The sequence below is a fragment of the Alternaria viburni genome (assembly GCF_023758015.1).
Source record: "Alternaria viburni strain BMP 2772 chromosome Unknown scaffold_6, whole genome shotgun sequence".
Classification (NCBI taxonomy): Eukaryota; Fungi; Ascomycota; class Dothideomycetes; order Pleosporales; family Pleosporaceae; genus Alternaria; species Alternaria viburni.
In genome coordinates, this window is record NW_026055775.1 from 346,556 (window position 1) to 360,899 (window position 14,344).

Below are 14,344 nucleotides of genomic sequence, written 5' to 3' on the forward strand. Positions count from 1 at the left end.
CCTAGGCGTCTTGACCCAACATCGCCGCCGCAACGCTGCAGGCGGCTCCTTAGCCATGCGACGCACATGCGCTATTGGACTCCCGTCACGAGGCTGGTCCTGCATTCAACATTTGTACCGATGTACCGAGGAAGTAGAGCTGGGCGGGGATTGGTGGGCGCAAGGGCCGAATGTGAAAACGACAGGAGGGTCTTGGAAAAGATAGTCAGTAAGCTAATCTCTCAAAGACTCAGGATCGAAATAGTCGCCTGCTTTTTTGTAATAACCACAGCATGCGCACGCGACCCAGGGCACCTCCACCCAAGCTTCACCTCAATATTGCAATGGCTCCCCATTCCCCAATTGCAGCGCACTTCTCGGGCAAGCTCACAAGCCAAGTGCGAAGGGTCCTGCCTGCATATCTTGCCCTGCTTTTTATCTTCTTGTTCTTCGCCAATACACACTTCTTTACTACACCCATTCGGGCTGCCAACAATTATAGGCGCGAGCTCAGATACCAACAGCCACTGCAGCTAAAAACTGATGTGATTCCGAGGAAGATTTGGCAGACATGGAAGGTCGGCCCTCTAGGCTTCGAGAAGCGCGACTCGGATTCAGCGAAGACCTGGCCGGCGAAGAACCCCCGGTATCGGTACGAGGTTTTGACCGATGATAACGCGAACGATTACCTCGAATTCCACTACGGCGCTCACGGTATCAACAGACCAGACCTTGTCAACCTTTACCGAGAGCTTAACATAACGATCATCAAGGCTGACTTGCTTCGTTATCTCGTCATGTATGCTGAGGGTGGTGTGTATGCCGATATAGATGTGGAATGTCTCCGTCCTATCGATCGATTCATACCCGAACGGTACATTGAGGAGGAGGTCGATATGATAATTGGTGTCGAGATTGACGAGCCAACCTTCGCCGAGCACCCCATTCTCGGTGGCAAGTGCAAGTCCTTTTGCCAGTGGACGTTCGCTGCCAAGCCCAGGCTGCCAGTCATGATGAGGCTCATGGAGAACATACAAGCGTGGCTTCATGAGCTGTCTCATCAGAAAGAAGTCGAGATATCAGAGCTGCAGCTAGACTTCGACGAGGTCATAAGCGGGACGGGTCCTTCCGCGTTCACGAAGGCCGTACTGGAGCAGATGACTGCACAGAATCAAGGCAAGCCGGTTACCTGGGACCTCTTCCACAACCTTGCGGAGTCGAGGCTCGTCAATGGCATCCTGGTGTTGAATGTGGAGGCTTTCGCAGCCGGCCAAGGTCACTCGGACTCTGGTAACCATGACTCAAGGGGGGCTTTGGTCAAGCATCACTACCATGCTTCGGGATGGCCGACGCTTCACCCGCGTCGCAATCACCCCATGTACGGCGAGGTAGAGCAATGTAACTGGAAGCCTGAGTGTGTAGCAGAATGGGTAAGTCTGACAGCGACCTTCTATACACGCATCTTTACTGACATCGCATAGGACAAGAACGTCGCCGAATGGGATACGCTCCCTAAAGAAGAGCAGGATAAGCGCATCGCCAGCAAACCGGCACCGCCCGGTGGCATCAAGCCTCACTAGACTTGAGCCTCTTGTGTATATATATGGGTGGAAGGTGTCCATGACCGAATACATCGGGGTCTGCAGTGCGGCTGCATCGGGTCGGCGCGTGCGGGATGGAGCGGAGGTGTCGGGTGCTGCCCATCGCGTCGTCAGCTCGTGGTAGGGCGCGGTTCGTCTCGAGCACCAGAAGCCGAAGCGTAGCGCCGCGCAGTCTCGTACTCAACGGCCGCCATCGCCGCGGGTGTGGTTGGTGGTAGCTAGGGGGCGTGGTGATGGAGAGGTAGCGGAGCTCGCGTCTATGGACGATCAAGCAGATTTTGGGCCGTGACGTCATCGACGCGTCGGCCTACCACACGAATAATGTAATGTCATATGAACACAGCACAACAAGCAATCGCTCTTCGCTCCGCCTTGATGCATTCGCACGTCTTTCTCGCCCATGATCTCGTCTCTGAATATACGTCTTGTGAGAATTGGGGTGAGAGCTGGTCGTTACTCAGGCCACTGTTGACAAGGCAAACCTTCGCGTCGCTCAAACAGTCGCGTGGGATATGCCTCTTTCCAACCGCTCACGGTATGTCTTCAAAGTTTCATCACTACACATAAAATCTCCTACCAACATCATCATACCTAGGTGCCTAGGTATGGTCTCCGATACATTGACAGTAAGTACAGTCAAGGACGCATTTGAGCTTCGACCTTGAAGCAAACAACTAAATCGTCTGCTCGACACTCGACACAGAGGCTACATTCTCAACAGCGCACGGGTATGCCCTTCCACTAGTGTTACCAGCAAGTGGCCTAATCTCAACGTTCGCGGCCTTGATGCTAGGATGTGGGTCCCGATTTGGGCCCCAGGATAGTGCGTACTACTGTCTAGACTATGCTAACTCGATTATCGTGGTCGAATTTGATATTCGCATCTCTCGAATGGGTTCCCGCGTCGAGAGACTCTAAGATTTACACACCCAAATACATGTCGCGCCAGCGCATCAGTGTATCATGAAGAGACTTATTTAGGCCGTACCCGCTTTTGTCGAGGAAGATGCCAGAGGAGGCAGATAAATATGAGAGCCCTCCTGATAACGCCGGTTCCGACATATCGGGAGAATGCTTTCCCTTTCTGACCAGTAACTTTGTCATATTGGACTTTTGCAGTAGTAGGTCGGAAAGCCGGGGCTTCTCAATGAGTGAAATCCAGTGTATCGAAACCTGGAGTACATATAGGGAAGGAATATGAAGACATAAGCTTGGTTTCATTCTTGCGCGACAATAGAAACCGGCAAGACCATCGGAGGATCAGATCTTTATTTTCTTTCACTCGACACACTCGACCAGACTGCCCCACTTACATTGCGAACGCAGCACTGATAGAGCTGTTTCATTATCTTCCGGCGATTGCTTATGTGGGTAATCGCTCCGGCAACGGTACTATGGACCGTACCATTGATTCACATTGCCCATACAATGTGTTGATCGCATCACTCTATTACGACCACAGTACTGGGAGCTAGCAATAACACCCAGAGTTCTTTTCTACAATTCCAGGTCATTGGCACACATTCCTTGGCAGCGCAGATGTCGCGGCAGTTTTCTCAAGAATGGCAAACGCGCCCGCAGACCGAAAGAGATTCGACAGACGGTAAAAGGCAGCAAGACTTCGTACCCGGGCTAGAAATAGGATTTCACACGACTACGTCCAGTTTCACTGGCGAGGAGAGTGCGGAGGAGAGCCATCGCGATGACCGCAACCAGAGAGTTGGCTTAAATCTACCTCACACAATACCATCAGCAGGTGCTGTAGACACCAGCATGACAAACAACGACTTAGTCCGCAGCTCAACACACAGCTCAACCTCTTCGAGTCTGCACTTCCTCAACCTGGGCGACTTGGCTACAGCATTGCCACCAACTGGCTCGACCGGCTTGCCATCGCAAGGACACTCAACGATACATGCCTGTCCAGCGAGGCTCTTCCGATCCGCTCCCATGCGGATATCTGCGTCACCAGGTGGACGCCCATCTTCTCCAACGGAGTCGATCGGCTCAAGCTATTCCTGGCGTTCTGGCAGGGCAGGCGTGCACGGTCGACTTCGTGATAGACCACAAGTACCGTGTATGACAGAATCATATGCAGGTAGAGGTGGGAGCATCCCCGAGGTAATCGATCACGAACAAAGAGGGCGGAGTAGGGAACGGGAACGGGAAAGAGCTGGAGAGAAGCGGCCTGGTCTTGCACGCAGACTCATTCGGCGCTTCACAAGCTCTGACGTAGATGCGAAAGGGAGCAAGCCTAGCAGACCGAGTACTGGGGACGTGTACAGCGCGAAACGCGGCAAACGGAGGAGTACTAATTTCGGGTTCTAATCGAGATGGACGTCTTGAAAATACCACGTGACATTATGGGCATTTAACCAGATGACATACAGCCACCATATCGTAGGATAGAAGCCGCGTAGATGTTGAGCTTATGAAGACCTCTTCGCAAGGTGGTCTCCTGGCATCGTGAAAACATAGGTCGAGAAAGGAAGGGGGCCCGCACATCTCGCGCGATCGATGACGTCAGTCACGTGCTGTCTGTTTGGCGCGTACCAAGGTAGTGTAGACTGACTATGTACTTAATCCAAGCCCTATAAGTGGACTGTCTCGCATCTTGCAAACTGACAATCGTGAGAAGAGAAGAGGCGACGCAAATGCGAATGTCCTGTCAGATCCGCACATACTGCCCAGGTGAGTTTAGTGTCTTCCAGACTGTGCACGGGCAATGACGTTCTCATCGCGAACGCGCGCCCGACCTTGGATAGCTGCCAATCTTCCCACTTCCCTTCCAGCTCCTCATCTCGTTCTGCTTGTTTTCGTCATATCACGTCAGATTCTGCCCATCACGTTTCGTAGTCGTTCGTAACAGCCATGCGGCGGCGGGGTAACTTAATCTTAGCTGGGTGCTACGCGCCCGCGTGGTGGCTTAGCGCGACGATGGGACGCCGCACTGCCGTTCGCTCACCCTTGTGACAGCTTGCGCCGCTAATGCACTTCTCACTTCCTGCGACTTCATTGCATTCTATCAGCGGCGATTGAGGAAAAACTTTTTTGGGCAGTTTGCGACGCAATTCAAACGCGAGAGGACGCTATGGACCATGTCAGCGCATCTCTCGAACTCCTTCATCGTACGTGTCACCGTCAATAATCGCTTGAACTCCTCGATCAACGACCTACCACGTTCTAAGCTTCGTGTATTTCACGACATTGTGCAAGAGATGGCTGAACTAAAAAGGTCTTGACTAATCGTTTGTCTGCTCTCAAACACGGAACAGGAGACAATGGGGTTATTTTCACGATGCTAACGTCGCCGTAGTCATTTGCGCAACTTTGATCTTTGTCCGCGACGTCACGAAAGACACAAGCGGCGTGACTAATACAACGAACTTTTTAAACGAGACGCTTGTGTTCCTGGATGTGTTCTCGAATGTCTGCTTCAGCGACTTAACCGGAGTTTTACGCGACAGTCGTTTACATCGTATCTTACCAAGTGATGTAGAGCACTCTCTTTACTCGCTCAACAAGTCTCTAGCCGCACATCGGGAGGCGTGGAGGTACATCGGCAAGAGTCCCACCCCCGGTGCGGGGCAAAGAAGCATTGAGGATCTGAAGCGCGGTCGCGCTGCGTCACTAGATGTTCAGCATGAAAAGAAGAGCTGGAGAGACGAAATGAAAGAACGCTCGCAACTCTGGCGAGAAAAGGCGCGGCCAGGGCTATACAAAGCATTGTTCGGAGAAGAGGAGATGGCCACACTCACCTTGAATTGCTTGCAATGGACACATCGGCTTCGTCAAACTCTGGAAATTGTCTTCCTTGGCATCGGACCTCCGGATCCAGGATTCGGTAATTCCAGGCAGGCTGCTATTCTTGGCGTGGCAGAACAACTCGAACGCCAGCATCGAGCAGGTGCAGAACCTTCGGGCGACTATACTGCGCTCGTTGGCGCGCTCAGAGAAACGATCAGCACTGGGCAGCCATCGCATGGCCTTATCAAGACGATATACGATGACGGTGGAGATGAAGTCGACGTTCTTGTTGAAACACGATCGGACGACGAGACGCCTGCTGAGTACATGTGTCATTTGACGTGGTTGCTACAGGCTCCTCATCAGACTGACGTATCCGTCAAGAGCGACGCCCAGAACGGCTACCAGCTGCATACATTAAGCTGTATGGGTTTCATCGATGATCCACTCAACAGAAGGAGTCTGATCATCTACCGCGCACCGCAAAGCCATCCTTGGCCATCAAACCCACCGTCTTTGTATGACATGATCTCGAAGGGCCCGACCGCGAGACCCTCAATAGGAAGTCGCTTTCTCATCGCAAGAGCGCTGACAAGCACACTACTCGAGTCGCATGCCTCCGGCTGGGTTCACGGGAACGTACAGTCGCGCAGTATCGTAATGCTGCCAAGATCGTTTAACGATCTCGAGTTGTCTCCCTTCTTTGTTGGCTGGGGTGTCCTCCAACCCCTCGAGGCCACGCATTTCCCGTTGGAGCCGAACCTGTACCGCCACCATGACCGTTTTGGCCGACCATCTTCAGAATATTCCAACGAGCACGAGATCTACTCACTGGGCGTGGTTCTTCTAGAGCTTGGACTATGGCGGACGATGGCGAAAGTCTTCGCCCGCCGCATAGAGAAGTTCCCAGTCTTCGGCATAGTACAGCAGCAGGATCTCTTTAATCGTATACACAATGCGATACTAGATTGGGCCAACAGTACTGAAATCGAGAGAGAGATGGGAAAGGCTTACGCGCAAGTCGTGTCAAAGTGTCTTACTTGGCACTATGAAGATCCAGTCGAAGGCATGATTGAGTTCCGAAAGCAAGTCGTGGACGTGTTGACTACAGGATGTGGACTATAGCTGGTGGACTGCTTCTGGACATCAAACCCAAGTCGAAATGCGACAAATACCAAATTTGAGGGCGATTAAATACTAGCGACTGAGGACCAGGAGTGGTCGCGCAAACAGAGCAACGGCGTCAGCGGAAAGAGTCCTACGCCAAACACCAAATACAAGCGCGCATGCAAACAGCAACGAATGTGTCGACACACAAACCTCTTGGGCGGGGAAAGTGATATTTCGTATGCTATATGTTGGCGCTACGACCTCGCATCAACGGTTGAGTCGGCCCACCCTCTTCGTCAGTATATACAATACAACAGTATATGGTAGTCCAAGCTTTCAAATCACTTGTCGGTTACGATGTTCGGGGTTCTTCCAGTGGTCTTCACGCCAAGTGAGCTCCCTGCCTCACTGTCCGGAAAATGCTATGACCACGCATGGCCAGCGTCTGTCATTGCAGGCTCTCCAGAGCTGCTATGACGTTGCGAAAATTATATCACCTCGCCATGGGCCCGTTCAGGAGATGCAAGTAAGCACGGGCACCCAGAGGGTGCTTCGTCTACTGATAAATAGCCCGTCTCTTACACTCAAGCACCTTGGCTCCCCTCCACCGTTACACCCACCAGCGCTCTCAAAGTCTTGGTTTCACCGGCTGTACCGCGACTACCGCTCTCCTCGCACATCGCCCCGCCCTCACATCTTCCGACAAGCGCCTAAAAGACAGCGCCGACCCGACGGACTCTGCCCGCATCGCGCGACCCCAAGGCCAAACTCCGATCGTCGCAATGTCCAACTTGAACGAAGAATACGGTCCGGAAGACATGGCCTGGGTCGCGGCCGATGTTCAGATGAGGGAAGAACGAGATCTGAACCTTGCCCTTGAAGCGAGTCGAGCTTCCACGATGACCGGGGTACCACCGCGTCCAACGAGCGCTAGGGTCACAAGACCATCCGAGGTTGAGGACGAGGAGGTTCTTGTTGCGCTTTCCGTCAGCCGGGTAGTGACAGTAGAGGCGGACCGGAAACGCAATGCTGAGGCAGAGGCGGACCAACAACGACTTCTCGAAGCTCAAAAGCAGTCGGAGCTTGAAGCCCTAGCTGCCGATCAGCAACGCAATACTACCCGGAAAGCTGAACTACAGTCTCTAAAAGATGAGCGTGCTCGGGCTCAAGCTGCACGATTACGCCAAGAGATCTTGGATCAAGTCATCGTCGAGAGCAAGGTAGCAGCCGAGACTGAGCAGCGGCAACATGAACAAGAGTCTGCGCGCCTTCAGGAGGCATACGGTTTGCGCGGCTTGAGTGAAGACGAGCAGCTGCAGATGGCTTTAAGACAAAGTCAAGATGAAGAGCATTCTCGGGAAGTTGCACAGGTCGGGCAACTTCGAGCGGATATGCTACGCTGGGTAAACCAGCAAGGACAAACTTCTGCACCATCAGGCGAGCCATCGGCTACCCAGCATCCAGAAGACCGTCCATTTTTGGGGGCAATGGGGTCATATCCTCCAGGTCCGGTCACTGAGCAGCAACAAAGGAGCGTGGCCGATGCTCAGGAGGTCATTGACAACCCGAATGTACTCTATCGGTCTTTAACACCGATCTCAGAGGCATCCGCATCGCGAACAGCAAGTCTGCGATCAGCGACACATTCCCGAGCCCAAATCCCTGGCCGTATCGTCGTCCCACACACGATGGATCACAACAGGGTGGATGCGACAATTTTACACCCACCGGGCGGAGTTCCTACGCCACCGGCCTCCGAAAGAAGCAGATCGTCCATCCGATCGGTTTCCTCAGGCCGTCCACCGTCGTATCAGACGATAGAAGAGAACCCTGCGCGGAGAGTGGAGTCGTTTGAAGTACCCCATGATATCCCGAACGGGTTGCAGACTAGTGAAGAGCCTCCCCGATATCCCGGCGCTTATCCTCCGTCTCCTTCCCAGGCCGGTTCTGCGGCTGCTAGTACGGTGCTCGATTCAAGGCCGATCGCTAGGACGCCCTTACTTCCAGGAGCATACCCTCCATCTTACGCGAGCAGTAGAGCACCTCGCAGCGTGGCGAGAGCATTTTCTGAGACGCCTGTGCAAGAAAGTGTCGTGTCTCGACGCCCGTTGGGTAACAGGGGATCCAGCAATGTGTCTTCAGTGTCCTCATTCCAGGGCCAAACTGCTGGTAGCAGTCATCTGCAGGGAGTCAATGTGTCTACGCAAAGCGATTCGTTCCCTGGCGCATATCCGCCATCGTCGCAAGCAAGTGGTGTACCGAGTCGGCTGAATACGGTATCGTCCGGAGGGACATTCTTCACAGCCCAGGAAACGCAGGCACCTCAGCGCGTTTCAACACCTCAGGTCACTCTCTCCGATCTCTGGAATCATCAAGGCCGAGATGGTTATCAGCGGGAAGGACCAGAACCTCGTCCGTTCACACCCGTTTCCTCTTCTGCACATTCAAGCGAAGCTTCATCCGCTATTCGACCACCGTCGTCTCGCACTTCTCAGGGGAGTGTTGTGCGTAAGCCTGTTGCAAGACCTCAGCACGCTACTTCCGTTGCTGCTGAGCACCTACCGCCAGCCACTGCTGCCGATGCTGTCAGTTCGTCGGACGTGATCTCGTCTGGCTTGCGGCAGGACCCGGTAACAAACGTCTTTAACGCTCCGGTCAGCGTGATCATCAACAACTTTCCCGAAGCGCCCAAGTCCTCCCAGAATCTGTTGAAGCAAGTCTTCAATAAGAGCAGGCAGACTAACAAGGGCATCAAAGTTGTCGAGCAGAAAGGGCCAGGGTTCTACGTCAAGGGTATAGCTGAAGCAGCACTGAAGAGTGGCACAACATATGTCAATAAGAAGACAGGCTGGTTACAGCCCAAGTCCTCTTCCACGGCTGAACAGTCTATACTTAGGGAGTTTGAGGGAACAGGTCGAGCATATGTACCCCCATTCGTGGACACGGGCAGCGTTGCTAGTCCTTTCCCGTCGAGACAGCCTTTGCACGTCATGAACCCAAGTTCATCGCGTTCGACTCCCACGATCCCAGCGACGCCAACGGTACCTGAGGCCTCTCATCAAATGATGGCGACGAGCATTACGCCTCGAAGGTCATCACGCTCGGTTCTGAGCATGCCTGAGACGAGCTGGCCACTGAAAACAGAATTGCCTGGACGACAGAGTGATGAGCTCGCCACTCCTCGGCCATCTACATCGCAGCGGTCGGTGACGTCACCTTCACTGGCAGCGATGACACAGTCGAGGCCAATGTCGCTGGATCAATCGACTGTGTCCCAGATCTCGGACGTGAACGGTAATGCCGTGACTCCGCCTAGCGTTTGTCAATCGAGAGTGAGAAGCTCGATGGACAACGATAGTTTCAGGTGCGGTTCTGAACTCCGGCCTGAGCCCCTGAACGTGCGCAAGCAGCCTCCTCCTGTGCCACCAAAGCCTTTGGAGTTGGCGAGCCCTATGACGCGCACGACACGTCCTCCGCCTCCTCCTGCGAGCCGCAACCCGATGACGAGGCGTATGCTCAGCGAACATGGAGAAGGGCCTGGGTGGGTACAGCAACCAGTGCATCTTTCCGTCATGAATCCGACCCAAGGGCCAATGATGGGCTCGCCAGACTCCATGACGGTGACACCACCAACACCTCGGCGGATCAACGTCGATTTGAACCGGCGCAGTCAATTTGGGCCAATCGACACGAGCCTGGCGAACGTGCCTCCCGGTGAACGTCGTATCGACGAGTTCAACTCGCGATCGATGATGGATTTGGGCATGATGGGCCAAGTAGGTAATCCTGCGATAATGGAGCCATTGCGTGGACAGTACGAGCAGACCTATGCCCGTCCACCGCACGTGCAGCAGGAAAGGCTGAACTCGGATGCGAGGGCAAGAAAGAAAGAGAAGGACACGCAGAAGGCTTTGCGGAAGCAGTTTTGAAGGTTGAAAAGGCACCGAGGAGTAAAGACTGGGATAGAGGAAGAGTACCCATCTGACTATTTCAGCGACGTTTTACTAAGTATCGCAAACAATTGTATGCTATTTTCCATCTTTGAAGCGGTTGCAGTGATGTTGTTGCATGTTCATCTTGTTATAAAACGACTCAACAGGCTTGGAGGTCTACGGCTACCCGTTTCATCTACTTATCAACCGGACCGGGAGCAAACACCTCAGATAACGTTACCCGACATTGCGCGTATGAGTGGTGGGGTAGTGACCCCCTCGAGCAGGGGTGTCGGCCTATCCATCAATTTCCGATCGATAAGCAGCGAAGATGCACACCGTCGCAAAAAGATCAATTGTTGCACTGCGAACTAAAAGGGAATAAGTACCCAGGAGCAGGCCCAAGAACAGTCTTTGGAAGCGATTCAGAACACCAGCAATCAATCTCACAAGGCTTCAAAGCATGGGATCTATGGATATTGTAAGTGGTATGAAGACGGTACGCGATCAACGTGGATGATCAAAGCCCTTTACTAACAAGAAGTAGAGCTGGAGTCGTTTAGTGCGATTCGTCGCGACCGAGGACGGTGCTGAGCACATCGGCGAGCCTATCGATGCTGACCTGGATGGTATGTCGGTTCCCAATCACTACCTGTTGTATCTAACGAGTCGCAGTCGGCGCAGCCCTTGCCTCTGGAACGGAGTGCAAAGTCCGCGTTTTCACAGGCTCATCGGTACTCTCCCTGGATGCCCAGCCAACACTAGTGACCTACACGATATCAAGACTATTGCCACCGCTTTCAAAAGCAGAAGTCGGAACCATCCGCTGCATAGGCCTGAATTATCGGAAACATGCCAAAGAGATGAACCTGGACCTTCCTGACCACCCGACGCTGTTTTTTAAGCCTTCGACATGCCTAGGTGCGCCGAATGCGCCTTTAGTCATTCCACATCAGGCGACAGATGGCCAGGCCGATTACGAAGCCGAGCTTGCGGTTGTCATCGGGAAGCCAGCCAAGAACGTGAGCAAAGAAGATGCGATGGATTACGTGCTGGGCTACACATGTTCGAATGACGTGACAGCGCGAGTCCACCAGTTCAACGGCGCGCAATGGGGGTTCGGCAAGGGCTTTGATGGCTTCGCGCCACTGGGACCATGCTTGGTGTCGGCGTCTTCGATATCAAACCCAGGCGACATTGAGCTGAAGACGGTACTCAACGGCGAGACTATGCAATATTCGCTGGCGAACGATATGATCTTCAGCATACCAGAAATAGTGGCATATCTGAGCCAAGGAACGACGCTGGAGCCAGGTACTGTAATCATGACGGGTACGCCGCATGGAATTGGTGTCAGCAAGGTGCCGAAGGTATGGCTCAAACCGGGAGATGATCTGAGGATTGTAATGAGTCATGGTATGGGAAGTCTGGTTACACCCGTAGCTTATGAGGAAGCTTAGAGTATATACCGACAGCGAGGCTACATGACATACAAGTGGAACAGTAGTACCATCTTCTTAGAGAGCAACGAGATCTGCCAAAACCATGGCTGCACAATTGGCGGGGTCGGCAGTATCTACAGAGCGTGATGCGCTATTGGAAGCCGAACAGCATCTGCTCTTGTGTGATGTTATCCAGTACATTCTCCCAGTGTTGTAGATCGGTTGGCTCAAACAAGGTCGTAAAAGATGGGTCACCCCATGGAGGTGCATGCCATTGGAAGGGCCCGCCTGCGCCTATCGCCGGCAGATCTGGCACCGTTACCGAGCTATCTTCCGTATACGGTGATGTTAGGTCGATGGTATTGGCACCATGCACGGCAGGTGGCGCATTGTCTGCTGTGTTGGGACGTGTTTCGGTACGACTAGCACGAAACTGATTTGCTTTCTTGATGCAGAGTTCAATGATTTTGACCTCAGCTAGCGCGAACTCATTGAGCCAGATATCGGCTCTTTGCATCTCGCAATATGCGGAGAGGTCCTCTAGTATCGCGCGACATTTAGGCGAGTGTGGATCTTTGACAGCGATTATTCCGAGGACTAAAGCACTGTTGAAGAGGTGGTGTGGACCCAAAGTCCACTTCAGACGGTCATTCAATGGCTGTTGGAAGTAATCGATGCGCATGGCAAGGTCTGCGCATGCCGACGATATGCACGCATCGTGACTATATCTGAAGCGATTGGTGATACTTTGGCGCAGCAAGTACGGTCGATGAAGCGTGACGCGGGCGAAGTGGTACATGGAGTGGAGATGCAAGCGATTCCAGTAAAGGAAGGGGTGCGTGCTATCCATAGATGTAACTGGGGTTTTCAGATGATAATAGTCTGGTAAACTTGCCTCCCAGTCGATAATCTCATGGTCTAGCGAAACAACGGTATCGTACGAAACGGTAAAGAGACCAAAGCAACGCTCTTGAATGCTGCCGATAATCTTTGCCAGATCGTGTGCGAGAAAGTTGTAAACGCTCAGCGTCGGCTTAGACATTGGTAGTTCTGGAATGGCGGACGTGTCCTCATCCGGTTGGTCGTCCAACCAGACGTTGGTGGCTCTCTTGACGAGACATTGCTGGTCAACTATGGCGAAGGGACGACCGATGGCAAGCGCGATAGTTTTATCCAAGGTGTAAAGATGGCTCCACAAACGCCTTCGGGTTTCGGTCTCTTTACGCGAGAGACGCCAACGTTCGCCATCGATATGCATGCCTTGTGCTTGGGCCATACGCATGGCAAAACTGGTCGTAAGCCAAGCCTCTGGTACTCTTCGCAAATGGATCAGATAGCGTGTGACCAGAAGACCGGCACGAACAAGATCTGTCGACTCTCCGTAAAATGTTGGTGCAATGACTATAGCGCGTCTTGCTGCCCAGTAGAAGCGTAGTGATGTCTCTTGAAGCTCACGTTGCACTTCGCCATTCTTTGGATGGGGGCAGTCGAGGAAAACACCGTACGCAAGCACAATGAACAGCAATGCCAGCCACCTGAGATCGATAGATGCATAGTCATCGAAGCCGAATTTACGCTCCCAGAACTCGTCATACTTGAGTTTGAAGGATTGGGGATGGATGGCGTCTATGGTCCAATTCAGCTCGTCGAGGAAGACGTGTACGAGGCGATCGACGCTGGCCTTGTTGCGCGGCAGCAAACCTAGGAGATCCCAGATCTGCGAAAAAGGGCCTCCAACATCGCGGAAAGATTGCGCCGAGGCCGCAGCATGCCGTATACCGGAGGAAAGATCTGGTGCGGGCTCTTCGATTATCTTTGCTGCAGCTTGAGGTCCGAAATAGGATGAGCCAAAAAAGGATGGGGCATCTCGACTGCGGAAGAGATTACCGACTTGTGCGTCTCTGGGTTCAGGCGAGTTTCTGGCACGCGTGGAAGTGGTCCGTGTGTCTTCGCGGTAACATTAGCACCTATTTTTGCAATGAGCGTGTCGACAAGGCTCTCGCATTCTGCTGCGTGAAGGCCAGCGCCGATACAAACGTACCTGTAGGATTCTCTGAGGATATATCGTCATTCAGAGGGTTAGCGGCGACCCGTGAAGTTTGCCGACGACGCGCTTCAGCCTCGTCGCTGTACGTGCAGCTCGAGGCAACGTCGCGTCTGCTGCAGTTGAAGCATGGCAGCTCTCCGTTGCACTGCGTAGGCCATCAGCTACCTATCCGCTGCATTGAGCATTGCTCGTGGAATGATTGCAATCGTTCATAACAGAAGCGCTGCGAAGATGGCTGGGTTGGAGGGTCGTCACAACGCGTTATCGCGCCGCGAAGCTCGGAGCGACTGCTTACGTCATACGCACCTTTTGCTTCCGCCGATGGCACGCGACACAGCTCTTCGCTTGTCGACCTCTCTTCCTCTTCTTCGCTGACGGACCTTCGTCAACTCTGTCCATCTCTCCCTCGTATCGCGTCTCCGTCATGTTGATGATTCCCGATAACGCTGGGATTTAGCCGATAGTATCTCTATCGGACGCCTGCCT

At 53.2% G+C, this 14,344-nt stretch overlaps 5 protein-coding genes across 5 annotated transcripts; 4 read left to right on the forward strand and 1 right to left on the reverse strand.

The window, feature by feature from the left end:
* Positions 1-272: 272 nt before the first annotated feature.
* Positions 273-1,559, forward strand: J4E79_003561 (uncharacterized protein; the record flags this gene model as incomplete). The annotated part of the gene is made up of 2 exons (XM_049352454.1): positions 273-1,409; positions 1,461-1,559. 2 exons carry the CDS (start codon positions 273-275, stop codon positions 1,557-1,559), a joined length of 1,236 nt encoding a protein of 411 aa, XP_049212833.1.
* A 3,112-nt stretch (positions 1,560-4,671) lies between these two features.
* J4E79_003562 (uncharacterized protein) lies at positions 4,672-6,452 on the forward strand (the record flags this gene model as incomplete). Its single annotated transcript, XM_049352455.1, has 2 exons — positions 4,672-4,708; positions 4,897-6,452. 2 exons carry the CDS (start codon positions 4,672-4,674, stop codon positions 6,450-6,452), a joined length of 1,593 nt encoding a protein of 530 aa, XP_049212834.1.
* A 767-nt stretch (positions 6,453-7,219) lies between these two features.
* Positions 7,220-10,366, forward strand: J4E79_003563 (uncharacterized protein; the record flags this gene model as incomplete). The annotated part of the gene is made up of 1 exon (XM_049352456.1): positions 7,220-10,366. One exon carries the CDS (start codon positions 7,220-7,222, stop codon positions 10,364-10,366), a length of 3,147 nt encoding a protein of 1,048 aa, XP_049212835.1.
* A 466-nt stretch (positions 10,367-10,832) lies between these two features.
* On the forward strand, positions 10,833-11,829 carry J4E79_003564 (uncharacterized protein; the record flags this gene model as incomplete). Its single annotated transcript, XM_049352457.1, has 3 exons — positions 10,833-10,868; positions 10,917-10,998; positions 11,045-11,829. 3 exons carry the CDS (start codon positions 10,833-10,835, stop codon positions 11,827-11,829), a joined length of 903 nt encoding a protein of 300 aa, XP_049212836.1.
* Positions 11,830-11,962: 133 nt separating this feature from the next.
* On the reverse strand, positions 11,963-14,284 carry J4E79_003565 (uncharacterized protein; the record flags this gene model as incomplete). Its single annotated transcript, XM_049352458.1, has 3 exons — positions 11,963-13,758; positions 13,853-14,003; positions 14,165-14,284. 3 exons carry the CDS (start codon positions 14,282-14,284, stop codon positions 11,963-11,965), a joined length of 2,067 nt encoding a protein of 688 aa, XP_049212837.1.
* Positions 14,285-14,344: the final 60 nt, after the last annotated feature.